Source organism: Festucalex cinctus, chromosome 21 (genome assembly GCF_051991245.1).
Source record: "Festucalex cinctus isolate MCC-2025b chromosome 21, RoL_Fcin_1.0, whole genome shotgun sequence".
In the NCBI taxonomy this organism is placed as follows: Eukaryota; Metazoa; Chordata; class Actinopteri; order Syngnathiformes; family Syngnathidae; genus Festucalex; species Festucalex cinctus.
Window position 1 is genome coordinate 11,526,862 of NC_135431.1, and position 27,724 is coordinate 11,554,585.

The following is a 27,724-nucleotide window of genomic DNA, read 5'->3' on the forward strand; positions in this document are numbered from 1 at the left end:
AGAAAAACACAGCAAAATGTTCAGAAAACTCCACCATGTACAGTATGTATAGATACGTTATCTTATGAAATGATCTCATAAATAAAAAATGTACAAACCAGCAACTTGAGATGCTGAACGTAAAAGTACAAAGTGGGCCATAAACCAAAGATGTATTTCTCCAGAGAAAATATTGCACAACTAAACATAAATACACGGATCTTATGCATGCATTTCTTTTTTTCTCTCTCTCTGTCTCTTAACAGATATGCAATTATTAATTTTCTAGGCTCATTTTTGTTTCTTAGCAAGAGTGCATTTTGGCACAAAAATCCAAGGAAAAAGTTGACATTTTACCAGAATAAAGTCGTAATATTAGGAAGAAAAATGCTTATAATTTTACAGGAATTAAGGTGGAATTTTACTTTACAAAAGTGCCACACATTACTAGAATAAAGTCACGATATAATGATGCAAAATTGTATTACGGGGAGGGGTTAATAATTTTGTCAGATAACTGTTGTACAACAAAGCTGGGAAAAGTTGAAAAAAGCCGATAATTAAGTTATATATATTTAAAAAGAAAAAAAAAAAGGCATATTTGTTAACCAAAATCACATCTGAATATTACAGACAAAAACTTAATTTTTCAAATTCTATCTTTATTTGGACAAAACTAAATTGAAATATTAAAAGTCAAAATTTTGAGATTGCTTGTTGCAAAAGGAAAAAAAAAGACGTCAGTCTTTCAAGAAGAAAAAAATACATTTTACAATCTTGTAATTTTAGTCTTTCTTACTATTTGCAATATTCTAAGAGAAAAGAATTGTACAAGAAGTTGGAATATTACAGGGAAAAAGGCAATTTTGAGATTGCCGTTGTTATATTTTAACAAAAAAAAAAAAAAAGTTTAAAAAAAAATCGTATGGGTATAAAGTCTATTATGAGAAATTAAGTAATTCATGCGGGGAATACTGACATTAAAATTACAAAGTTATGAAAGAAAAAAAATAATCATAAATAACGACTTCATTCTTGTATTTAATTTTGAGGTTGTCCAAATGCAGCCAAAACTTCGACTCACTGGCTTCATCCTTCATTGGTGGTGTTGACTTTTAAAAGAAAACGAAAAAAATCAGCAAAAAAAATGATTTTTTTTGCGTTGAACAGTATTACAGCATTGAAACACAGTGGCGGAGTCACCCAAGTCTCTTTGCACAAAAAACAGCTTTCATTTTATGACTGATATGTCTATTATGTCTGAGGAGATTGTGAGAGAAACATAGAAAAATATTCCCTGCACCTCGTTTTAAGTGTGGTGTTTTAAGATTTGAGGGTGAGCGAGGGGGGGGTCAGGCCCCTCACTGAACACGCACTTCACAGAAGTGACAACAGGTGCCATGGCTGACGTCACAGAGACGTCAATGCAAGAGTAACATCACAACTTAGTCTCCCGAACGAAAGCGGCGTGTTGACATAATGGTGACGATTACGATGTACAGTACGCTTAATACATGTTTTTTTTTTTTCATCCTTCAATGGAGTGCAAAAAAAAACAAAAAAACTCATATTTCAATGCCATTGTCACACTGGTGTAACACGTGTGACCTGACTAGTATAAAAAGGAATGACAAAGAGAGAAAACAAAAGCTGACTGTCCACCATTTTGCGGTCACAAACACCCCCTAAAAGCAAAAGCAGTGTCATCTAGTGGTGAGTGTTGTACAGCAATGGATTTGAGTGGCCAGTAGTACCTGTGTTTGCTCTGGAGAAAAACAACATATCACCAGAGTGTGGTTTTCAAGTATTACTGCTGCTCCTTTTTTGTTTGTTTTTTTTAAATAAAAAAAAAAAAAAAATCTTATTCAAACTGCACATTGACAATTTCCTCTCTTGGTTGTCTAAAAGCGTCTACTCGACCAACTAAAGCAGCGTTTTATTTGCATGACGGTTGCCCAAAGCGCAGCGCTGTCTCGCTGGCCCGGCAACCGCGACTCAAGTGGCAGCATTGTGTAGTGCAGCGGGATGGTCTCTCTGTCGAGCCAGGGAGCGCGAATCCTCACGTGTGGCAGGGCGGTGTCTCATTTGAGGCGCTGCGTAACGTTTGCCAAAGCCACCGCGAAGGCCTGCACGGCGGAGAAGGGATACTGAAAGTCCAGGATGTAGGCGTTGCCGTCGATGCGGCCGAATTGCATCACCTGAAAAAGCGACAGTGTGGGGGGCGAAAATGTTAGCACGCCTCAAAGGATCTCACAATTTTATATTCTATGGAGCGTGTTCTCATTAAAATGCTTCTTTCTTTCAGATGATGCGCTCATATGGCCGCTTTAGAGTGCCTCGTTCTCTGCCATGAGTGCACGCAGGTCACGCAGACAACTTTTGCAAAAAAGGTTCAACTTGATAGCCAACGCATGTATTGGGGTTTTGGGCTGCCGTGGCTGCTTTAGAGTGCCTCGTTGTTGGCTGTGAGTGCATGCACATCACACAATGAAACACGGCGTGGCTAATCTAAGGCGAGCGCCTTGTTGTAGCGGAGTACTTGTGTAAGAGAAAATGTCAACAGTTAGAATTAGGGATGTAACGATAACAGCAATACCGTGAAATCGCAATATTAAAACTGCCACAATAGCGTCATCATGTCACGATATTTATAAAAGTCAGGTTGAATTGGGACAGCTCAGGCTGTTTGAAAGCGCTATATATAAATAAAGTTGAGTTGAATTCCATTTGTGCAGTTCTAGCACCCTCTGGTGGCTAATTTTATTAGTGCAGTTTAATTTTCACAAGGCATGTTTTGGCCCTTCTACGTTTAAAATCCACGCTAATTATCAGATGAAGGGGAATGGAATATGCTTGTGACCTGAGTCACTATGTGGAGGAACTCAATCTGTGCGTGATGACCACCATGACGGTTTGAAAGATTTAAATTTCCATTTCAGGGAGTCCTTGAGTTACGTCGGGGTTACTTAATGTCATCCTCAGTCGAATTTCCCCATTAAAATCAATATTTACATCAAAATAATTTGCATTAAAAAAAAACTAAAATGTATTAAAATAAAAAAATAAATAAATAAGATGCTGTCCAACTGTAGCCCAGGTCGATCTTTTGATGATGTAGCTTTGTTTCCATGGTAATTGCTTTTTGTTTGGCTGGACCAACATTGATAGAAGAAGTAGCTTTCTTCTTGTTTGGGGCCATGATGTGGAAAAATGAGGGCAAAAAAGCCAAAGATACTCCCACAACTGCACAAGCGCTAGCACTAGCGCAGCTAGCTAGCTAAATAGCGGACGAAGGGAAAACAATGCATGCTATATGGCGGACGAGGAGCCAAAATGGCGGACCAGGTGTAACCGTTGTAAAGTCAAAACGCCTTAGGTTGAGTGTGCATTAACTCGAGGACTCCCTGTACGTTCAATAAACAATTAACACATATTCAAGTAATTCGATACACGGTGGTCTTTCTTACCTGCCTGCCCTCGAGTTCAATCTGAAAGTTCTTGGCGGACTCCTGTGTGACGCGACCACCGAAGTCCAGCTGATAAACCTGCGTGGCCTCATTCCACAGCGGCTGTTTGTTCGCCATGACGTACACGAAGCCCTGGCTGCCCAGCCCTCGGTCTTCCTTCTCGTTGGCCTTACGACACTTCATTTCCTCCAGCTCGCTGGCCGCCCTGAGGTTCCTCTTCGTCTTCCAGCCTTTCTTCCCGCTCTGGCACTGGTTGAGGAGCTCGTCCCCGCTGATGAAAAGCTCCGGCTCGCTGTCCGAGCTGTCCTGGAACTCGCTGTTGGCGGCGGCCTTGCTCAGCTTCTTGGCCTTCAGCTGCTCCTTGGGTCCTTTTACTTTCTTCTTGTCCCTTCCTCCCAGCCGCGGACTGGAGATGAGGGCGTTGAAGTCCCCCAGTGCCCTGCCCTCCTTTTTGGACTTACTCCCTTCGGTCATAGCTTCCTCCGCCCTCCCGTCGGCCCTCTTGCGGTTCTTCTTGCTGAACTTCTCCGAGCGAGGCGGCACGGGGCTCTCGGCTAAGGACAGCACTTCCTGGAAGCCTTCCGCGGTTTCCGCCATGGCTTCTTGGAGTCCTGCGTGGTTCTGCAGTTCTGCGTGAGGTGGCGGCGGGGGTGGCGGTGGAGGAGGTGGCGGCGGCGGCGGTGGTGGCGAAAGAGCGTTTTTGTCTACTGCCATATGGGAAGCTTTGGGCGGTAGGGGTACAGCGGGACTGGGAGGAGGGGGGCACGAGTTATACGTACCCCATGGTGTGTGGAGGGCGATTGGAGGAATGGGAAGCCCGGCGCAAGAGCTTCCACCGGGGTACATTGGCGGTAGAGGGCAGCAGGCGAGACTGGCAGGATAACCGGCGGGTAAGACGATGGTTGCATCCTGCTGTGAGAGCGACACGGGGGCCACCACCTCTTTTGGGGAGGAGCAGGGTCGCGGTGACGTGAGGATGGGCTGAAGCTGGCCCCCGGGGTAGGCGGTGACAGAGGGATACTGGAGAGAAATTTGGTACCCGGCGCCAGGCGTGGTGGGAGACTTGGGAGACAGCACGTAAGGCAGCCTGGACACGTCCAAGTGCTGAGCCGGGCTGAGGATAAGCGGGGGCGGCTTGTGAGGACCTTGGTTGAGCGTTGCGGCGCGCTCCTGAGGGACCCATACCTCCTCTGTGGCGGCGGGGTCCCACTGATAGGGAGGTGGACGTTTCACAAGCAGGCCTGACGGATCGGCTCCTCCTAAAGCCAAATGCCGGAGGGACTGATTGAGCGTTTCATCCTCAGTAAACGCTGAATTCACATAATCGACGTGCTCTCTGCTGGCGCCGCCTCCACCGGCGGCAGGTCCGGATCCTTCCAGTGAGCTGAGCAGGCTATAAGAGGACTGCGAGGCCAAAGCGGTCCCGCTGTTGGAGTGTACGATAACTGTGCTGTGCGGCGCTCCGTTCCCTGGAGGGAAATCTTGCCTGATTATGGTCCCCCCTGCTATTCCGTTGGCGCTGCCTGGAGCCGTGACTCCAATGCTGGACCCGCTGCTACACTGACTACATGTGTATAAGGCTGTTTGCACCCTCTGCTGGTAGGAGGCCGCTAGCGCGTTATTTTTCGCTTTGGGTGGCAGCGGTCTGGGCGGCTCCATCATTTGGGACACTTTGAGGGTGGCCTCTCGGCTATTCCTCCTGAGAGTGGCGTGTATGAGACTGCTGTCCAGCTTCCTGCCGCTACCCTGATTGGCCGGCTCTGGATACGGGGGAGGGTCTCCGCTCGGTATGGAATAGCGAGGCACGGTAAGTCTGTTGAGGGTGGCGGAGCTGTACGGCAGCTGGATCTTCTTGCCTTCTGCCGAGGAGGATGAGGATGAAGAAGTGACCCTGAGGGTGGCAGAGCTTCCGGGCCCCTGCAGGCTGTAGACGTTCTGATTACAGACGAGGCGGGTTCGAGGGCGACAGACTTCCTCCACATTACCGCTGCTGTCAAAGGTGGTAATTCGCTCATAGCCTAGTGGTGTGGGGTATTGGCCTTGCTGCTGATTTAGGGGGTACAGTTGTACATCCGCCTTCTTCGCACAGAGATCACCAGGAGGTGGCGTTCCAGAGGAGCCCCCAACTGTTCCCGAAGAAGCATTTGAGGACATGGAAGCCGCCGCCGCCACTGCAGCAGCCACAGTTCCGGGATAAGGAGGAGGGGGGTTCATTTTACTGAGCTCCAGTGGAGCGCTGAACACCACCGTGTCAGCCTCGGCCAGCTGCGGGCCCGAACGTGTGGTTTTGATTTTCAGGAGGGTCTCGTGTTCACCCGTGGCTCCCCTTTCGACAAGCAGATCGGGCGGCGGGTGAGGGATCTGGATCTGGAGAGCCCCCGTCGGGAGCATGGCCGCACCTGAGGTCTGTGCTGAGGACATGGAGGGAACGGGGATTTGAATGTGAAGCGGTTGCTGCTGCTGTTGCTGCATCTGAAGCATTTGTTGCTGTTGCAGTATGTGCTGCTGGAGCTGTTGCTGCTGCTGCATGTGTTGGAGTTGTTGCTGTAATTGTTGCTGCTGCTGCAGCTGTTGTTGATGGTGCTGTAATTGCTGATGGTGTTGGAGTTGTTGTAAATGCTGATGCTGTTGTTGTGAAGGCTGATGAGAGTGCGAGGCTCCTACAGTGAGGCGGCTCATCTCCAGCCCTCCAAAGATGACCTGCCCAGGACTTGAGTATCGTGTCGGGACCGTGTACTGGGCTGTAAGGACGCCGTCCTGGTTTTGCTCGGAACCAGCAGCCGCAGGAGCAGCAGCTCCCGGGGAGGCAGCTGTGGGATTGGTTAGAACATCCAGCTGAACGTTTTGATTGGCTAGCAGGGACTGGACGAGGCCGATACTTTGGGCGGGGGACATGGCCTGGGCGGGACTGTGGATAGGCGCGATGGGGATGTTGACGGTGCAGGGCGGGTTGTCGTTGGCGCCGCCGGCAGGGCCTGAGACGGGGAGGTCATCTTCATCCTCACTGAAGACGTTGGGGCTGAAGACGGGCAGATTGATGTACTCCATGGAGATCTTGCGCACCTCCGGCAGGTAGATTGTCATCTGTCTGGGCTGCAAGTGGAGGAGGCTGGTTTTGTAGATGACTGAGGGGAGACAAGGGAAAAAAAGTCAGAAGGAAAAAGTAACGTTGTTGACATAAATGGTTGACTGAACCAAGTTAGAGTGGAACCTTTTTTTTTTCTTTTTTTTTAAACATAATTTTAGAATGACCTAGCCAGGGATCAGCAACCTTTCTTGTCAATAGAAAAATTTTAGTCCAAATAACCAAAAATCTGTCTGGAGCCACAAAACATTTGAAGATTGTGATGAAGGAAACAGTGTGTTAGTGTACTGAGGGCCCAATAGCTAATTAGTTTTGCACCAGAACAGGAAAATATAGAGCATGCAATACATAGACATCCATTTTCTTTTTTTTCTTTTTTTTTCGTAATTTATCATACTTCGTTTTTCACGTTAGACCTTTTTGCCTTTCTGTCAAATTTCTGCCTTTGCTTCTTCCTTTTTCTTAAAAAAAGAATATTTTTTAAAATTTTTTCCTGCCTTTTATGCTATCCAATTTCTGGCATTTTTGTGGACATTTTATGGTAATTTGGGGGCTTTATTCTTTTGTTTTTTGACATTTTACAGTTTTCTTATCTGCCATTTTTAAAAGCAATTTTCTGGCCCTTTTTGGAAATTCCAAAAGCATTATATGGTAATTTATGTCTTATGTCTTTTGTTTTTGGACAGTTCATGGTTATTCTTTGAATGTTTTCTTTTCTGCATTTTTTATTCAACCCTTGGTGATTTTCTTCTCTAGTTTTTGGACATAAGGTAATTTTAAAATTTTCATCTGCCGGTACTTTTTCTGTCAACTTTGAAATTTTGACTGACATGTTTTGAATACTTAATCATTTTTTAAATCTAAATCATGAATTTATCTAAAGAATATTTTATCTAAAAATAAAAATAAATATGTAAAAAATATTAATTTCTCCAATTTTTTTTTTTAGATCCACAGCCACATGAGAGGGACTAAAAGAGCCATAAGTTGCAGACCCCTGACATAGCCCATCTGTCAATTTTAAAACCTAAATTTGGCCCTTGGGCTCAAAAGTGTACCCACTCCTGGCTGCCAGGTTTCACTGTACTATATTAGACATCGATAAGTTACCTGCACCAAGGTTTGTTGGCAAAAATGCAGCAAGGCCGACAATCTTGAATTTTGTTCCCCAAATGTTTGATGTGACCTGAGCAAGGTAGTTTTGCTGAAAGATATGCATTAAAACACATTGGTCAGAAAGAGTCATCCATTAAAAAAAAGGCTTGCTGAATACACATGTGACAAGTACCTGAGTAATGTCTTCTAAAGGAAATTCTCTCCGCGTTAGACTGGGCGAGCCAATGGAGGGTTTGCGTATGGGTAAGCGCGGCGATCGGGAAACTTCCTGGGCGGCACGGGACAGTTTGGGCGATTTCCTGGGATCGATGTTGATTCTGTTGGTAAAGGGACAAACTAAGTCTCTACAGAGAAGGTAGCAAATGGGAAGGGGAAAAAGATGGTTTAAGCATGCAGTGTAGTACAACGCATGTAGAACATTCCATTAGGACGAATTATAAGTTAAACACACAACAGCATTAGGCAACAACAACAACAAAAAATAGAAGGAAACAATTGTGTGATTGTTCACCTGGGAAGCTTGGGGGACTTACTGCCCCGGGATATCTTTGGAGACTTCTTACCGACCCAGTCATCGCTGAGTTCGATGTCACTGGAGTCTGAGCAGTTACAGCTGTCAATCATTGCTGATATCAGGCTGCTGCCATATATTTCATCTGCGAAGAAGGAAGTGAAATAGTTATTGAAAACTACTGTAATAACTACAACTAAAATTGAAAGAACATTTTTGGGTCAAAAAAATAAAACAAAAATGAGAGTGCCTTAAAAAAAAAAAAAAAAAAAAAAAAAAAAACTGTTAACTGCACAACAGCATTTTACGTTTATAAAAGTATGATTACTATAATTATAGCAAAAATGTAATTTGTTGTATTCTGTCAATTCTTCCCATACACGAGCTTTTAAAGTTAATTTTAAATGTATTTATTTTTGGTATTACTGTATGGCTGTACAAAAGAAGGACGATTAAATGGTCGTTTGGGAATTGTAATGTACCGGTATTAAATAATAATAATAATAATAATAATACCCAAAATAATACAAATTAAACTAAAAAGAAGCTTTAAAAAAAAAAAAAAAAACTGAATTAAAAAAAATTGTAAAAAAAAAAGCTACAAAAACTACAATAAAAATCCTACAATAAAAAACTATTATAAACCTGATTGAAATAGAAAGGATGAGTGTGGAAAAAGATGATAAATATAATCTTTGTTAGGTCAAAGTCATCAGCCCAAACTCTTGCTCTGTACATCAGTCAGTAAAAGTAGAGTATGCAGATGCACAAAAGTTCGATTAGAAGACAAAAAAAATGCAGAAGATACATAATTTTGGTTGAGGCACGTATTTGTTGTTTGTATTATAATCATTCAACACTGATTCAATAAACCATGAAGATTAAAATGTCATATAAAAACAGTACCTGTTTTTCCATCCGTCTTGGGGTCCATAATGACAAACTCTGGGCGCAATTTACTTATCCGTCGGCCTTTCAGGATGGGCACCAGACCGCCTAAGTACTCCAAGTACAGAGTGTAGCAGGGCCCGCCCACCTCTGGGTTGTCCTCTGTACGCTTCATTGTACAATGCAGACGCTCATTGCCAGCTGTCGGGTAGCTCACAAAGTCGCGTAGGTTGTTGGGGTCTGGAATGGGCTGCTGGGGGAGGCGGAGTAAAAATCTGGTTTTTTTTTTTTTTTAATAGTCAACCATTATAATTTCTTGCGTCTTAACATCCCTCCATCCCGTTTTACCCTGATCGTGGGGATAAACGCGGAAGTGACGTAGGTGCAGAGGCGTGACGGCATGGTGAGCTTGGCCACGTCCTTCTCCTCCTTCACCGCCGTGGCGATGACCTGCTGGCAGAGGAGCTGCAGGTTGGCAACGCGGTGCTCCACGCGCACCACGTAGAGCGCCGGGCCGCATGCCAGGAAGAGGCGGGAGTCCCGGTGGCCCCAGCAGAGGGTGGTGATGGGACGCTGCCAGATAAATGGAGGAAGAAGAGTGAGTATGTACTGTATTTTTCCTTAGATTCATAGTATATAATGCATAAGTGCTCTACCCAATGATCATCAAGTTGTGCATCATTCACTATTTTTATGCTAAAATCATCCACTGGAGCTTTAGCTTTTGACAGCATACTCTTTAAATGCTTTGTGCTTTCGCGATTACCTGTGCTGGTGTTTCCAGTGTGTAGATGTGTTCGCCCCGGGCGTTATAGAACTTGACAATAGCGTTCCTGGTAGGCGAAGGGTAAGAGGGGTCGTGGGGGAGGAGCGTCCTCTCCATGCCGGCCACCGACAAAAGGTCACCTTGCGAGCACCACTGGACGACCACATCTGCGGAAAAGGATAGAAAGAGTCCAGTCATGAGATGATCATGGGGATTAAAAAATAAAGAAAGAAAGAAAAAAAAAGTGTGGGAATGATTACCTTTGAGGCCAGTGCGGATGAGGGTGGGCGAGAGGTCATCGTAGTTGTTCATCAGGCTGATGTCTCCGGAGGTGAAGCTGACTGTCAACAGAGGTTTGCGGCTGTGCACTGTAATAGGACAGAAAAGACGAGAAAATTATGTACACAGCCAAAAATAATCATGAAAACACTAAGCTGTAGCTCAAATGTGGATACATAATGAGACTGCCTCCACACAGTCATATACATCAAGTGGTTACATGATTCAAATGAGGGGGCAAGTAGAGTTTCATTGAGTTCACCTGTTTAATAGGATTTCTGCAAGTATCAGCAAAACTAATTTTAATGCTTTAATAATAATTTAATGCAGTTTTTAATGAAAGTTAAACACATACGCACTCATTTACATGCATTACATATTAGGGCTGTCAGTCGATTACAAATTTTAATCAGAATTAATTAATCACAATTTCCATAGTTTACTCATAATTAATTGCACATGAATTTCACACTATATCTATTCTAAATCTATAAGAAAAATAGTGAAAGTGTTTTATACTTGTTAATTCAATGTGGTTGCATCTTTTAAACCATTGGTACAGTAATTTTAAGTAAAAAAAAAAAAAAAAATCATAATAAACATTGGTGAAACTGAGTCAGATTTGTGTTGCGGTAATTTTCTGCCACTAGACGGCATTAGTGTGACATGACGGACATTGATGACAGGACCAGAACATTTTTCTTTTCAAATTTAGATCAGTTGGTATTTGGAACATGAAGCAACTTGTAGAACCCAGCCCATTGGGTTCAGTGTAAATTAAAACTAGTGAATAGCCCACACAAATACACTTTTTTTTTTTTTATCTCATTCATAGTTGCTAAATTATGTTATAGAGATGCCTTTGCAGAATTTTGTATGTAAAATAAAACAACAACAATGTTTTTACAGAGTACTGTATTTAAATTTTGATTTCCTCAACATCAATATTTAATGTTTTTTAATGCTATGTAAGGCCTTAACTTTAGCAAAATCAATTTAATGACTTTTTATGCTTCTTTTTGAGCCACTGAAACCCTGTTTCACAAGTAAAGCAGGTGGACTAATGTACTGAGATGAAGGAAAATTCAGTCCAATCATTAATTGGCAGCACACTGGGAAATCTTTTTCCTTCCAGTGCAATAAGAGCATTAGTGGAAGCTGATGCAGTCGGGGGAGTGGAATGAGACGCTCACAGATGGTGACACATCTGCTTTCCTCCGGCCCGTAAATACAACAGCTGGACAAAGGTACGTCAGCGCTGCCGGCAGACACGACACGCGATTACGGGGCGAGCGAACCTTGCTGTGGGGGGTAGTCATCAGAATCCGTGTCGCTCTCGCTACTGTCCTCCACCAGGAAACTGGGGTAGTTCCACGACATGCTGACGATGCCGTCAGACTCGTGCAGCAGAATGTGGGCCAGCATGCGCCCGTGGCAATCCATCACGATCACCTGTCCGTCGGCGGTGCCAAACAAAACCTGCACAGTAACAGGAAAGCATTAAGAGTTGGAGCACAATAATCAATTGAAAAGAAAGAAGTGTGCGTCGTACCTGCTGGTCATCAGGCGTCCAAATGCCGCACGTGATCTGACTCTCCAGGTTGATCTCGGACGACCAGTGTCTCTGCCCGCTGACGGACCCCACCAGCACAAAGCCGTCGCGGTAGGAGATGAGCGCCTGAGTGCCGTCGTGTGACCACGTGAAGTCACTGACCTACAGTATCGCAGATACAGGATCATATTGGCACATTGAAAGTCTTGGTTTGCAATGGTCCTGATGTACGAGGTTTTGAACGGCCCCTGAGGTGTTCCAACTTGTGTAAAAATTATCGATTATTAGTATTCGGGGGGGGGGGGGGGTCAAAATAAAAAAATATATAATACAAATTATACCTCTTTGATGAAATGTCCAAATAAGTTTTTTTTTTTTTTGTTTTTTTTTTTTAAACACCTTAAACCAGGGATGTTTGAGGGTCACATACAGAAAATCAGAAGGACGCAAGGGCCACGTGACGTAATATTACGAAGAGAAATTGTGTTTAGTCATAAAAAAATTGTACAAATAATGTGTTTTTGCATATCTAGAAAAATGCAAAAGTATATAAACCATTTTTTTTTCATAAAAATGACACCTATTTTTTTGACGCCCTCCCTTCTTTGACCATCTCCAAATATTTTTTAAATTATTACAAAAAAAAAAAAAAAAAAAGTGTCAAATGTAATTTTTAGCATATGTCACGGGCCACTGAAAAATGGATGGCAAATGGTCCCCGGACCGTAGTTTGGACACCACTGCCTTAGACAGTAGAGATCTTTGTTTTAAAGTTCTAACAAAATGTTCAAGGAGCTCTCAGGGTCATCAGTATGTCTTAAAAAGTTAAATGAAAACTTAAACGAGTACACCGGAGCTCCCTATAGTTTTATATGGTAAACATATGTTTCAAATCTTTAAAAATGTCGCTTTGTTTTAATTTCAAACAACAAAAGGCAAAGAAAATTCCTAGAATCTTCTTAAATTCTTTTATCAGCCGTCAGATTTTTAAGAAAGACCGTTACCTGTATTCATCAAAATGCCGAACATCGGTGCCGATAATCGGCCCGGCCAATAATAACCTAGTTTTTTTCCATTTGTCAACTCGGTGTTGATAAAAACGTCAGAAACAGTCATTTATTGCATTATTTCTACTTAGCGTACCTGAGCTCCGCGGTCATTGACCAGCTCCACTGACCAGCGGCCCTCATACTGGATCCAAACAAAGATGCCGCCATCAGTATCACAGGTGGCCAGTTTCTGGAAAGGCTCATTCCATCGCACCAGGACCACCTTAAAGAGACAAACACATAAAATGACGATTGAGACGGTTTTGCGGACACGAACAGCTTTCAGACATGCAACGTGTCCAAGCTGGGTCAGGAGGTTCTGACTGTGACAAACTGCTCGACATGTCCCGCTGCGGCGAGCCACCAGCGGTTACATTAGCGTTGAGCTAAGTTTAGCATTGAACCAAATGACTATAGTATATCATTAAGTGGGTTAACCTCATTTTGAAAAATCCTCAGAGGAGCTGTAATTATCAGATGTCTGACACACGATTGAGGTTCAACATTTTATGACAAAAATAGAAGTCATTTTATGTCAAGTATGTCGATGGACATAAAGCAGCAGTAAGTAATAATTTTGCATCGGAAAAGAAAGACTCATAAAAATCCTGACAGTTCACAGACTTGTCATAAGGAAAATGATGTCCATCATTGCCATGGCAACACTGGATCATCTACTTTGGTGAGTTGACTAGCCAGGAAAACGCCCAATAATGACGACAATCCTAGTTTCTGAAGTTGCAATTTTGTATTTTAGAACTGTAAAGGAGTCACATCCTCCCACAAGTTGTCAGAAAATTAGAGCAAGAACGGGGTGGAATTGATTGTGAATTGCGTTAATCATGACTTCAAGAAATTAAAGCAAAATTGAGTGTAGGGCTGCTCGATTATGGAAAAAATAATAATCACAATTATTTTGGCAATAATTGAAATCATGATTATTCAAATTTTATTATTGATTGATTATTATTTATTATTTGATTATTTATTTTTTGGTACAAAACAAGAAAATGTTTAAGCATTTGAAAATATTAAGACCAATTAAAAAAAAATAAAACGCTATATAAACAGAATTTATAATAATATATAGCCCTATTTATAATAATATATATTTATTTATTTATGTTGGCAAAAACTTGAAGTTGCAGCTCACTGTGCAGGAGGACGATCATTTGTTTTTTTTTTGTTTTTTTGGTTTACACCTTTAAAATTATTAAAACCAATTAAAAAAATAGATACATCATAATTATGTAAATTCCTTTCGACCAAACAAAATTTATAATATAGATTTATAATTAATATATATTTATGTATTTATTTACATTGGCAAAAACTTGAAGTTGAGTGCAGCAGGAGGATCATTTATTTTTGTTACAAAACAAGAAAATGTGGAAAACTTAAAAGTAAAAAAAATAATAATAATAATAATAAAAAATAAACAAATATTAAGACAAAATTATTTGAAACACTACAATTATGAAAATTCCTTTTGGATGAAACAAAATTGATTAAATTACTTTAAAATGTAAAAAAAAAAATGTAAAAAATGTAAAACAAAAAAAAAAGTGCAAATGTATGAATTTATAATATAGATTTATAATTAATATATATTTATTTATTTATTTACATTGGCAAAAACTTGAAGTTGAGTGCAGCAGGAGGATCATTTATTTTTGTTACAAAACAAGAAAATGTGGAAAACTTAAAAGTAAAAAAAATAATAATAATTAAAAATAAAAAAAATATTAAGACAAAATTATTTGAAACACTACAATTATGAAAATTCCTTTTGGATGAAACAAAATTGATTAAATTAGTTACTTTAAAAAAAAAAAGTGCAAATGTATGAATATGAACAACTCAAAAATTATGAATATTTTTTTTTACGATTATGCTGACTTTGTGGAATGTAATAATTGAAATTATAATTGTATTTTTGATTAATTGCACCGCCCTTATGGAGTGTGTTACATGGCAATGTTGATTGATGATGATGACTGAAGAGTAAATCAACCAGCAGGATATACAATACAAAAGTAATCATTTTAAACAGCAGAGAAAAAAAGCCTGAATTATAAAACTGATGATACGCTGGATAGTAATACACAAACTTGAGTTCCATCCACACGCACACTTGAAACTGATTTTTTAAATAATCAAATTGAGCATTTTCTCTCTAGTCCCTAATAATGATAAAGTGCACTGCCACTAACTGACGTGACTCATACATTGACTGCATGAATCATGACAAGACAAGATGCTGATCGCATGTAAGGAGCCATTTAATGTCACCTCAAAAGAACCCATCACCAAACTCTTCCCTCCATTTTCTGCATGTGTGTGTGTGTGTGTGTCACTATCTGCCTGTTCTTCTGTAGCGTGACTCAGCCTATTCCCAGCGGAATAATCCTAAGCGTGGAGCAGCCCGCTCCCACTCAGCGAAGCACGTGGGCCGTACATGCTCCGAGGCACAACACGGGGCACGTTTTAGCCAGGCTTTACGCTTTCCGAGTGTGACTCTGACAACGGCTAATGTTTTGGATAAGCTACGCGGGCGGGGCCATGTTCCCCGCCCCACTCCGACCCCATCGCAAAACCACCGTGTTGTGTCACTCCAGACAAACAACGCCCTGATCTATTCATGGACCAGATTCAAATTTGCAACATTGCTAGGAAACCTAAATGTCCCAGCTATTTATTTATTTATTTTTTTTAAACAGACCTGTTGGTGTGGTCCTTGTGGCTACCTGATACACAATAAACACTGAACTTCCTTGTGCCTTAATAACCAGAGTGGTGGTAACGTATATTTTGCATAATCCTGCTGGCACACAGATAAACGAGCAGCATTTGTTGTGCTTCAGTGGATGTCTGCGCTCTACGGAACACCTCTTGAGTTGCATTGGTGTCAATCCCCCACCTGGGTATTGTTTAATGAGGATAAAGATTGGGGCTATGTGACACTGATTAACTCTTAGGGGGGTTCAACAGATTACACTAGATTGCCACAAAAGGAAGACTTGTCACTAGCAAGTGCGCATGAATACACAACAGTACAATCAATTCCTAATCATAAGTATCCGTGGCAATTTTGCTGTGTTCTGTATAAAATGCACAGGCTACTAAGTATTGTTGTATATATTACATTATCTTTATGCTGTTTCGCATTATATGTTAGCATTAGGCTAGTGGATTTTCATAAAATGAAATGATATGTTTTAGTTACATTTAGGTATTTAAATATACAATGTTATATTGTCTTTTATTTTAGGTGTCAGTTTTTACTGTAAATTTCACCTGGAAGTGATAAATCCGCTTGAAGCAAGCATGCTTTGCCTCTTATTTGGAGAACTATGCAAGTAAGAGAGTGAGAACAGACTTTAAAAAGTGTTCAATAAGTTTCAAGCTATGTATTCTTATTGAGCTGAGTGGCCATAAAACTTTTTATTTAATTAAAAAAAAAAAAAAAAAAAAAAAAAAAAAAAAAAAAAAAAAACTCAGCACTAGGGCCCGACCAATTAATCTGCCTATAATCAGCCGATTATTGGCCGAAACAATTGGCCAATTGGGCCAAATGGCTGATTATTACGGTCATCAAAGAAAACCAAAGTTTCCGACGCTGTGAGAGTATCTTGAATGCACCATTTTGCTTGCATAGCATTAGCAACTAGCAAGTGTGTAGCATATGTTCTTCTGCTTATTCTGTTGTACCTAAGCGTCCTTTAATGACACCGCAATTTGAGTTAACTGTAAAACTAAATACACAATGTTAAGAATCACATCCACTGTATTTTTAAATATAAAACTTGCTTCGTTTTTAAAACATCGCTAGCCTAAATCTAACAGGAAGTTAGCAAATGCTAACAGGAAGTTAGCATCGACTTCGGGAGCGTTTTTCTTTCAAATAACAAATATCCACACAAAAATGTTGTGGGAACACATACCCACAGATGGGATAACACTACACGAGGCCAAAACGCACACGAAAAATCAGTTTTATTCTCAGTGTTTTTTTAGTTTATTCTATTCTTATTTCACTTCTTACTCTTTTTATTTTGTCATTGTCCTTTCAAGTATGCATTATATAAATATATATCTTTAATGAATAATCGGCAGATTAATCAGTAATCTGTATTTTTTTTCTGACAAAAATCTATTATCGGCCTCAAAAAATGCATATCGGTCGGGCCCTACTCAGCACCAATATTACGTATTAGCCTTTACATTAGCTCATGTTAACTTCCAAACAAGAACCAGAGGTGAATCAAAAGAACGGAGGAAAAAATATTGGCGCCGTGTGCGCACATGTCGTGTCTCGCACCATCGTCCGCGCCGGGGTGAGAATAATCTGCGCATGTGAGTGTAAATTTAGCAGGGTGTGGAGATTAGTGCAAGCTGGTCAGGCATCCCGCGGGGGAGACAGCTGAGCACCTCGCCGTGACGCAGCGAGCCAGGAGAGATCGGACGTCACATGGAGGCAGACGGGATAAGGATAAGACGCCGCAGGATACTGAGGGATTGCGGCGATCACCGGCTGAATATCCAGAAAACAAATGGCTGGCAATTATCCTTGGCATCGTGATTAGAAAGGAGAGAATTAACAATGTATAAAATTCGATACCAAGGTTGTGTGAGAGTGCTATTGCATGTCATACAGCCCGAGGATGTTATATAAAATGGAACACAATTTGTTTTGATTTTTGTGTGTTGTTTTTTTCAATGGTATCAGTGGCAACAAAAAACGGCTCTGAATGCACTATGAAAAGGGAAGTCAACTCCCCCCAAAATTTGATAATAGTATGTTGTATGCAGCCCTACTAGTCTAAATACTGTATTCTGGTGAATATTGCATCAGTGGAATATGAGTTAAGCAGCAAAATCCAGCAGTTTTTATCAGTATCAGATAGCGGCCATTTTGCCACTTGCTGTCGCGTGAAAATGACATCACAGTTGCTGAGGTCTCATGCTGCATTCGAAGGTGGTCGGAAGTCGGGTATATCAGTTATAGTTGTTTTTTCCCAGTTCCGACCTGAAAGCGTTAGAAGCGAAAGTAAACAACCAAAAGGGCTGATAGTGGAAAATTGTTTTTTATTTTGGTTCTTAAAACTCTTAAAACGTTACATGAAGTTATGTCGAATATTTACGAATGAAGAAAGCTATCTAGTTTTAAGCAACATTGATGTCATCTACAGTCAACAGCAAGTGAAAAAATGGCCGCCCCCTGAGATAGATAAAAATGGCTGGATTTTGCTTCATAACTCATATTTCACATATCTAATATTAATCAGAATGTCATGTTTAGACCAGTGATTTCACATATAACATATTTGTCAAGATTTTTTTTTATAGCTGACTAAATATCAAGTACATACACAAAACAAACATTTTACCAAGCATGGAAGCTAAACACATTATGGCTAATACGTCCCTTAAGTACAAATTCCACATTTTTATTGTCCATTTGTGTCCATTACATATCTGTCAAGCATCAAAGATGAGTAGCTTTACTGTATGAAAACCGAAGTTCCTATGGGACGAAATGGAAGTCAAACAGCATCACCGAATGTATTGTATTCTATTCTGAAGACCCTTTCTGAACCAAAATGTAATCAGATAAGAGGACACTGCTGGCCTCTGATCCCTTAAATCATCAGCCGCTGCTTAGCCATTAATAATTCCCGCTTTGGAAGGTTGCCACGGTCTTCCGTGTGTGTTGACTTTTGTCAAAGAGTTCCGTATAAGAGCGGACCGCTAAGCTGACCCCAGCAAGTTAAAAGCGGAGACTAAATCAAATCAAGGGGCAGCGTCGGGGGTTGTGGTGCAGTCAGCAGAAGTGAAAGGACATCGTGAAGGTGCGGCATCACTGTGGCAAGAGCATACAGGTCCGTGGCAACATTCAACGCTGGCATGGAGCCCTTTGTTCATGCCAAAAGAAATTAATAGTCTTGGCCTGGGAGAGGAACTTGCTTAAAAAAAAATAATAAATCAATATCAAGATTGTTTCATCGCAACACCCATGCGCTCGCTTGGATCAAAGTGGATTTATTTGGATTTTTATAATAAAACCCTATTGTGAGCCGACTGGAAATCTTCATTCATTAACTCATTCACTCCCAGCCATTTTCACAGAAGCAGTCCCGTTCGCTCCCGGCTGTTTTACTGGATTTTGACTGATTTTGCAAGGCCCACAGAATATTGTGTTCAATTGCTATAAAAGCATGGAACCTATCAAAAGAAAGATTAAAGTCTCTTGTTTCCGTTTTGCAGCAATTAGCATTAGAAGAGAGCTAAGTTTCATCAGTTTTCACAAATCTATTTAAAATTGTAAGTAATTGAGCTTTTTTTTCTACATGGCCCTGGTTGATCTCCTTTGCTCTGCTGCCACCTGCTGGCCGTTTGTGTAATAACTACCATTTCTGCAACCATTCTTTGCAGCTGAGAGGCTGCATCAAAGCCTTCTGTATGCTCTAGCATAAAAAAAACAAAAAAAACAAAAACGTATAAATACGTCTTTGGGACACTTAGAACATAAAAAACGTATTTATACGTCATTGGGAGTAAATGAGTTAATGGACAGCGAAGACCAGCTGGCTCGAGAGCAAACGGGAAGGGAGAGTCTGAGGCCGCTGATTTGGACAAGATATTAAATCAGATGCTTAACTCAATAGAAGAGAATTGCTGCGCTGTTTGAAAAAAATAATAATAATAGGGAGAGTGATGTTGGAGCAATGTGCGATGTAAGAAAAGGGGCAATGGGTACAGGCTTCATGGTACACTAGACAGAGAAGAGCCTAGGTCAGAATCCTACTCATGATTACTTTGTTTTGGAGATTTAGTACCAATATGGCAAAAGCCTATTTGCCATAGTATTTTACTGAAACCAAGAAGAGCCAAACCTGACATGGCAGTCAAGCTCGTTATGCAACATGTCCTCTCCGTGGATGGATTAGCGCGTTAAAGCCTTTCCTCTTAAGCGTGGTGCATGGGTCAAGTGGTCAGACAGGTAGGGAGCGCATGAAGTCCACGGGGGAGAATGATTATGATCAAAAAAATAAATAAATCATGAAATTTCGGACAATGATGTTTGATGAGGGGGGTGATAGACTCCTTGATATTATCATTTCTGTACATTTTGGCTAAAACTGCATTTCAGTGACTACTGGCTCATTCCAAGATTGATTTGCATAGTAATCCATCAGACCCGACATGCTCGGTCTGTTCATCAATTTTCATAATTACAAATCTATTGTCCGGAGCCAAGAGTGATCAAGGAACTTCCGAATCGAAACACAAATCAGCGAAATATCAGCTTTCACTATGAAATGCTCTTATAAAGCTTACAGTTCCATGAGTTGGTGTGGTATAGTTCAGTTGAGGTTCCATATTATTGCATTTCCATTGACTCATTCACGTCCAGCCATTTTCACTTTGCTCCCGGCTGTTTTACTGGATTTTTGACTGATTTTGCGAGGCCCACAGAATATTGTGTTCTCTGCCGATAAATACATGGAACCTAGCAAAAGAAAGATTAACTCATTTGCTCCCAAAAACGTATAAATTCGTTCTATTTTAAATGTTTTAAGTGTCCCAAAGACGTATTTATACGTTTTTTATGGGTTTTTGTTTTTTTTTTATGCTAGAGCATACAGAAGGCTTTGATGAAGCCTCTCAACTGCAAAGAACAGTTGAAGAAATGGTAGTTATTACACAAACGGCCAGCAGGTGGCAGCAGAGTATATAATGATCAACCATGGCCATGTTGAAAATGAGAAAAGAAAAAATACTTTTGTGAAAATGGCTGGGAGTCAATGAGTTAAAGTATCTTCTCTCGTCAGAAAAAAAAAAAAAAAAAAAAAAAAAAAGGTATATTTGTATTTTTTTCTGTTTTGCAGCAATTAGCATTAGAATATAGGATTCACATTCCTGGTGAACACTGACAAAAAAAAAAAGCTTGTTACAACATGGCCCTGGTTGATCTCTTATACTCTGCTCCCACCTGCTGGCCTTTTTTTTTTCCCTTTCTTTTTTTTAAATACTACCATTGCTTAACGCCACCTCTTCATGTAGGAAGCTGCATCAAAACTTAGTATGCTCTTGCATTAAAAAATAAATAAATAAATGTGTAAATATGCTTTTGGGAGTAAAGGACAAAGTATTTTAAAAAAAAACATGTTTACATGCGTTTGGTTTTGAATGAGTTAAGGACACTAGTATTTTGCTTGTCATCAAAGTGCTTCATTTCTAGGCTATCACCTAAATGCTACAATGAGCAGGACACAAGAACTAACGTTAGCATCCGAATTTTGGTCGGCAGCAGTTTGAAAGTATGTTCTTGTGGCATCTTGTGCCAAGGAACCATGTTGAAATAAGTTGAAGCGCTTCATGTCGTGCTTTGCCACCAATTTATGGCATCTATGGCAATTACAAACCTTTTGGGTGGGGTTATTTCCCGCTAATTTTTGCAGGACTCTGTTTCTACTGCCCACAAATAGCAGAGGTTCACTGTTCTCTCAAGCATACTGCATTGTTAATTATCCTGTTTGTTTGACTAATCAGTGAGTTTCATGCTCATGAAGATTTCAACATCCCGCCTACAAAGCCTACGGTGGAAACGCAAGCCTATTCTGGGTTTACTAATCCCAACTAAAACAAATTGCTACAAAGAAGCGTTGCTTTAGGGTTCTAGACTTTTTCTTGGCATCCGTGCTAAAATGTGTCAACTGCGACAGCACTATACTAGGATCCAATATTTTAATTTTCATGAATAGTACTATAAATCATGAATATGAATGTCTATATAAACAAAATGTGTCAGTGTGGTGTCTATTTTTGCTTGAAAGGAGAAGAGCATACTGCCAGATAACTGTATGGCATTGTCAAACTATTCTCATATATCCAGCGCTCATGTACGATGAATAGACGCTGTCATGAGGGAAAAAAAGAGCGGCAAGAATGCTTGTCAAACGAGGTGTTGATCTATTTTGAATCATATCCCAGAGGGGATATTCTGTAACATTGCAAGTAAAAGGCGTATAAAAATATTCCCGTCTTATGTTTTTCAAGTGTGGTACAACTGACAGGAGGTCAAGAGGCGGCGGTGTAAGTTAGCAGTCGCTCATTAGACTTGACGGAAAGAAAATGTGCAGCTTTTCATTCTGCCTGTGTACCATCAGTCTGCTCGAAAACTAGGTCCAATTTCAGTGGTGCTCCCTTTGAAGAGCTTCCCCTTCTAATTATCTCTGACTCTGACTGGAGGGTAATGAAGACATGGGAGCAAGAAGTGTGCACAGCAAGCTATGGTCTTACTCATCGCAGATTTATATTAGGTAAATATTTATTTAATCATCATTTATTTGTGGAGAAAATATACAACATAAAATATTTTGGAATAATGTGATTAAATATATTTTTTATAGAAAAAAAAACGTAGAAAATTAAAAAAATAAATAAATAAAAATACATAAATTGAATAGTCAACCTATGAGGACATATAGGTAGGAAAAATCCATTTGAAAAAAAAATGATAATCAGAAATTCCGTTCTAGTACTCTTATAATGTACTACAATTAGTGATGCACGATAATATCGGTGGCCGATAATTATCGGCACTTATCGACCATTTTGACATCAAACAGATAAACCAGATAATAAACAAATCCATCAATAATTTATAGACATGCCATGTTGGTCCATCTGTTGTGTTTGTGGCTCATATCAATAAAATTCAGCTTCATGGTGCTTTTTTTTTTTTTTTTTTTTTTTTTTTTAGTAAATTTTGTAACCTATTTTTATGTATTTATTTTTATTTTTTTATTTTTTTTCCTCTGAATGTTAACTACTGTTTCTTGATGCTTATGTGTTGTCTTTCCTCGTGTAAAGCACATTGAGTTGCCTTGTGTATGAAATGTGCTATACAAATAAACTTGCCTTGCCTTGCCTTTACATACAATGAAACATTGTGCAAAGTGTATACGATGTTTCAATGTATTTGTTTGACTTATAGGAGCACTTGAAAGCATATTTGTATTCAAATTAATTTTGCAAACAATTATCGGCTTACTTATCGGTTATCGACATCGGCACCTCTCAATTATTGGTTTATCGGTATCGGTTGAAAATAGCATTATCGTGCATCCCTAACTACAATCCAGGCTAATTCACAATTAAATATGCAAAACTATTATAGAAAATATGTTCCTCCTTACCTCACTGTTGTGCCCTCTGAGGTTGAAGTTGACCCTTTGCGGGGTTGGCCGGTCCCGCCTGCAATGACTGGATGTAAACGTGACGCCGACGACACCTCGGCCGTTCCCGGTGGCCAGCCAGCCCTCCTCGTAGTAACGCTTCCGACACACCGGCTTCTCCTTCTCGCTCTTGGGCACGCGGCCTTTCCAGGACAGGCACAGGATGTTGGAATCGCTGCAGAGGACCGGGCCGTGTTCCACGGAGGCGAACATCCCTGCGTCGGATGAGGCAAAGCTACCCGTGGGGGCTTGCGGAGATGAGGGGTCCTCCCTTCAAGAGTCCCGTGCTGAGGTTACAGGTTCGATGATGAGTGAGAGACAGCGATGGTGCATAGTATGTGCGAGTCCCTTGACATCAGCGGAAAAACTCTGCGAGGGTCCGAATAGTGTCAGAAAAGTTGGAAAATCAACATTGGGAAGGCACTTGTCTTGACTAAACATCCAGGAAGAAACCGCTAACGAGTCCACTCAGCATGTCCTGCGGCTCGCACTCGATCCCGGCACTGCTTGTGTGTTGCCGCCACCGCCGCCGCGCTGCGTCCTCATCATCCGATCCTGGCAGCGAGTGTGAGAGGAGGAGGTGGAGCAGGTTCTCCTCTCCATCAACTGTAACCCCGTAGGAGCACTGCTCCTCCTGGTAACGTCATAACGCCAGCAAACCACGGGCATCCCACTGTGGCGAGCAAAAAGAAAAACAGACAAAATTGCAGCTCCACTTAGCAATGTTTAGAAATAATCCCTTGACATTTGGCGCATAAACATCCGACAGCTTATGTCAAATATTAATAAGGTGGCCTAAAGTACCCCTCAATCCTACTTCAGTGCTACCACAAAGGCCAAACGCATTACAGTTTGTTACATTTGCCAAACGATGATGTGAAGTTCGGGACTATACACGATTACACACATTATTTAGGGATGCACTGTTAATTCAGCCACCGAAAATATTTGGCCTGCCTGATTTCAGCCCACAAGACTTTTGTCACCAAAACAACACAGGCGAAAACCTCCTACATCACAACTTAGTAAATATCGTATTTCTTCACAAATCTACACAATTGCTGAAAATGATTATTTTGGAGTTATGAAGATTCCACCCGCCGTCCAGCATAATATCTATATTATTATTTGAATAAAGGACTGTTAAAGCCACACTTCATTCACACACTAGTGGAAATAAATATTAATAAATTGCTCTAAATTACCTCCTCTCTATCCCTTATTACTTATGGCAAGTTCTAGTTCCGTGACTATTTTGCGAGGCGGAAGGATTTATAAGGACTTGAATGAATAATTGAAGACTCGTAAATCATTTTGAGGCTTTAGCCTAATTAGCACACGCTGTTAGAACGAAGCTGCTCCTTTGCGACTACAGACGAGGTAAACAAGGTGCGAATAATAGTGTGGTAAAATTAAACAGCAATCATGTGCATTGCTGTATATAATAAAAAGGCTCAATAGCAGTTCTTTTCAATTACAGGCAAATGACAGCTGAGTGTCCCGGATGATAGTGTAATATCTCTGTGCGGAACAATACATTCTAATTAAATGATGCTAGGTGGAGGTAGCTCCTTGTAACCTCTGAGCATCTAAACGTCGCCATTAAACAAAAGCCCACATCTACATTTTTTCAAGTCTTTGAATTGTACCGACGCGACATATGAACGCGTTTGTCATCATGTATCATCGTCATTCAAAAAAAAAAAAAAAAAAAAAGAGGCGGCTAAGAGTACAGCTAACCTTAGCGGATCCAGAACCAGCCAAGGCAGCGAACATGGTCTGTGCATCCGCCGCTGACACTGCTCCCTATCCGGCTACTACTAGCATGACCAGTCGACTACTTATATCGCGTTGCTTCTTTTACATGCACACGAGTAAAATAACATGCAGTGTTGGGTATTTTATGTATCAAACGGAGAGCGGAGGGAGCCCAACGACGATGAGGAAAGCTTACCTCGAATGCTGTCGCTCCTCTTCCTTGCTCTGTCTGCAACTGTCTGTGTGAACCGAACCCGAACTCTGCTGGGCAACAGGGCCCGACAGCTGGGTCACGTGACGGTCACATGACTCTCGCTCGACACGTTCAAGCCTCGTTTCAATCAACGACGTCGTCAAGCACGAAAAACAAGTACGTTCAAAATGCCGTCCATGTGATCATAAATTGATTTAGATTAGTATGTAACTGTTCTTTCATTGCTGCCAGGATGAGGTTGTCACGTAAATTATCATTATTTGGGAGTTGCAGCTGTTGGTGTTATGTATCTTCCAGGACACGAGGGGGCAACGGTGTGATACTTATCGCTTCCGGTTTGTAGTACTGCTCTTAAAACATGGCCGCTTCCATGGTGCTCCGACGAGAATTTTGCTCGTTGGCAAGGATACTAAGCGCAGTATCACATTCGGTAATATTTTTAATGTGAGCCCTTACAATTTTGGTGATTTATAATATAGAAATGAACAAACAGTACATTGTATGGACAGCAACCTCTGCTAATATTTTGATGTTTTGCAGGGGCCACGCGTTCTGGACCATTGTGCAGGGCACAAGCAATGGCTCACAATTCGGTATGTAGCTTTTGTTTCACAGCACATTAGCGAAATTATTTCCCTTAATCGGCAAATTGTCAATGACTGAGATCTATCTATGCCAACTATGTGACATGACATGCAGGACAATGAATGCTCTTGAATGCAAATCATTCACCTGTTGCCATTCATACTGGATTAAGTCACGCTTACACACAAAATTATATTATTTTCAATTGCACATTTTTAACTCATTCACTGCCAGCCCAGTAAAAATGGATATTTGATGTAGGGCTGCCCGATTACGGGAAAAATAATAATCATGATTATTTTTGGCGATGGTTGAAATTACGATTAATTAAACGGTTATTTATGTTTTGGCATGAAACAAGAAAATGTTTAAGTGTTTAAAAATATTAGGACCAAAGTAGAAACAAAATAGAAACACTATAATTAAGTTTTGAACCAAACAGAATTTATAATTTATATATTTATTTATGTTGGCAAAAACGTGAAAGTTGGAGCACAGCATATGCACTGTGCAGTCGGGCAATATTTGTCTTATTTTTTTTTTTTTTATGGTACAAAACAATAACATTTTGAAACATAAAAAAAAATGTTAAGACAAATAAAATTATTTGAAACACTATATTCAAGTTCCTTTTGGATGAAACAAAATTGATCAAATTTGTTATTTTATAATTAAAAAAGGTGCAAATATATAAATTTAAATAAATCAATATTTTTTTTAGTTTATGATTATGCTGATTTTTTTTAATTGTGGAGTGTAATAATTGAAATTATAATTGAATTTCGATTAATTGCACAGCCCTACTTTGACGTGTATAGCCGTCAATGGCACTGAATGAGTTAATGGCATTTTGGTACAATTATTTTTTTTTGTGTTCAATTCTCTGCAGGAATCCCCCCCATTTGAGCCCATCCTTCCACACAGCCACGGCGTTATCAACAACGTCGCCAGTGAGTTGTATCACAATTTCTCCACCTTCGAAACGCCCAATTCACTATACCCAGGAAGCCATTCATACGTTTGCCTTACAGATCACTGTGACGGAAGAGCCTGACACGCTGTTCCAGAAGGTGACTGTGCTGGTTAAAGGCCACGACAGGTCCGTTTTGGACAGCTACGAGTATTTCGCCACCATGGCGGCCAAAGAGCTTGGCATCGGCATCGGCAAAATGTGAGTTTTGCAATATGTTACGGCAGTCAAATCTTCTGCCTCTTCGAAGGAGATTCCACAAAGTTGTTGCATCAGAGCTGTAACGTTACCTGCCTGTGCCTTTTACACACTCAACTGCTTTTGTTTACGCTATTTCTGCATATATATTTTTCCTCCTTTGCCAGTTTTGAACCTCCAAAAGACATGGACAGATTCACACTGCTCAAGTCAGTCCACATCTTCAAAAAACACAGAGTTCAATATGAGATGAGGACACACTACAGATGTATTGAGGTGAAATTTAGTATATAATATATATGTAATGCTGCAATTAAAAAAAAAAAGTGGTAGTAACAGTTTGTCTTTGTTTGTAGTTGACTCATTTAACAGGCTCCACAGCTCGCGTGTATCTTGAATACATCCAGAGGAACCTTCCAGAAAGTGTAGCCATGCAAGTGACCAAGGTGAGTCGTGTGCTTGCACCACAGAGATGTTAACAAGCCTCATAACGTTGCTTTTTGTTATTAAGATTGCGATGGAGAAAATTCCACAACACATCCATGAGCCCATGTGGCGGGACGAGCCCACGGAGGAAACGCAGAAGCCCAGTCAATAATAAATGCTTATCAAGTGAAGGTTGAGCACAGATTATTGTTTATCTGGCAATTTTCAATCGACACTTATCCTTATTTGGATCTGGCCTGTCCGAACTGATGTATGCTAGAGGCCATGCACACCCTGAACTGGTCACCAGCTAATCGCAGGGCACATATGGCCAAACGAGCATTCACGCCTAAGGACAATTTAGAGCCTTCATTGACCCTATCATGCATGTTTTTGGAATATGGGAGGAAGCCAACACAAGCAAGAGAATATGCAAACAACATAGAGGAAGACCAGAACCCAGATTCAAACATCCATCCTCTGGAAATTACACCATTGGGCTAAGCGCAATGTACTGCCGGAGTATCTTGTCAATTACTGAAATAGAAATTGTACTTTTACTGTATTTGTGTCTGTCTTATTTTATTACTAAGTAAAATGTTTCTGCAAAGTTGCACACTTGTTTTATTATTCACAA

General features: G+C 40.7%; 2 protein-coding genes across 8 annotated transcripts; one reads left to right on the top strand and one right to left on the bottom strand.

The window, feature by feature from the left end:
- Window positions 1–396: 396 nt before the first annotated feature.
- tulp4a (TUB like protein 4a) lies at window positions 397–24,972 on the bottom strand. 6 transcript variants are annotated; one of them, XM_077510565.1, is made up of 14 exons: window positions 24,891–24,972; window positions 22,898–23,609; window positions 12,787–12,915; window positions 11,644–11,805; window positions 11,390–11,570; window positions 10,073–10,180; window positions 9,813–9,979; window positions 9,395–9,619; window positions 9,065–9,299; window positions 8,159–8,303; window positions 7,820–7,991; window positions 7,642–7,735; window positions 3,447–6,571; window positions 397–2,177 (listed from the first exon to the last, which is right to left on the bottom strand). In XM_077510565.1, the coding sequence occupies exons 2-14, from the start codon at window positions 23,147–23,149 to the stop codon at window positions 2,061–2,063; spliced, it is 5,112 nt and encodes a 1,703-aa protein (XP_077366691.1). In that variant the 5' UTR covers window positions 23,150–23,609; window positions 24,891–24,972; the 3' UTR covers window positions 397–2,060. The 6 variants fall into 6 exon arrangements, with proteins under 6 accessions (XP_077366691.1, XP_077366693.1, XP_077366692.1 ...); XM_077510567.1 differs by lacking the exon at window positions 24,891–24,972 and adding an exon at window positions 24,677–24,877; XM_077510566.1 differs by lacking the exon at window positions 24,891–24,972 and adding an exon at window positions 24,142–24,602.
- On the top strand, window positions 24,521–27,701 carry mrps10 (mitochondrial ribosomal protein S10). Of its 2 annotated transcripts, XM_077510570.1 has the most exons (8): window positions 24,521–25,064; window positions 25,206–25,338; window positions 25,449–25,501; window positions 26,383–26,443; window positions 26,525–26,664; window positions 26,829–26,937; window positions 27,018–27,107; window positions 27,173–27,701. In XM_077510570.1, exons 2-8 carry the CDS (start codon window positions 25,267–25,269, stop codon window positions 27,257–27,259), a joined length of 612 nt encoding a protein of 203 aa, XP_077366696.1. In that variant the 5' UTR covers window positions 24,521–25,064; window positions 25,206–25,266; the 3' UTR covers window positions 27,260–27,701. The 2 variants fall into 2 exon arrangements, with proteins under 2 accessions (XP_077366696.1, XP_077366697.1); XM_077510571.1 differs by lacking the exon at window positions 24,521–25,064 and having other exon boundaries at window positions 25,102–25,338.
- The last annotated feature ends 23 nt before the right edge of the window (window positions 27,702–27,724 follow it).

Excerpts from the sequence above, each read along its gene's own strand:
- mrps10 (XM_077510570.1), top strand. The coding sequence starts at position 25,267 with ATGGCCGCTTCCATGGTGCTCCGACGAGAATTTTGCTCGTTGGCAAGG. Across the intron at positions 26,665-26,828 it reads GGCATCGGCATCGGCAAAAT|TTTTGAACCTCCAAAAGACA; the intron begins GTGAGTTTTGCA and ends CTCCTTTGCCAG. Across the intron at positions 27,108-27,172 it reads TAGCCATGCAAGTGACCAAG|ATTGCGATGGAGAAAATTCC; the intron begins GTGAGTCGTGTG and ends TTTGTTATTAAG.
- tulp4a (XM_077510565.1), bottom strand. The coding sequence starts at position 23,149 with ATGTTCGCCTCCGTGGAACACGGCCCGGTCCTCTGCAGCGATTCCAAC. Across the intron at positions 9,300-9,394 it reads CGTTTATCCCCACGATCAGG|CAGCCCATTCCAGACCCCAA; the intron begins GTAAAACGGGAT and ends CGCCTCCCCCAG. Across the intron at positions 7,736-7,819 it reads CTTTAGAAGACATTACTCAG|CAAAACTACCTTGCTCAGGT; the intron begins GTACTTGTCACA and ends CATATCTTTCAG.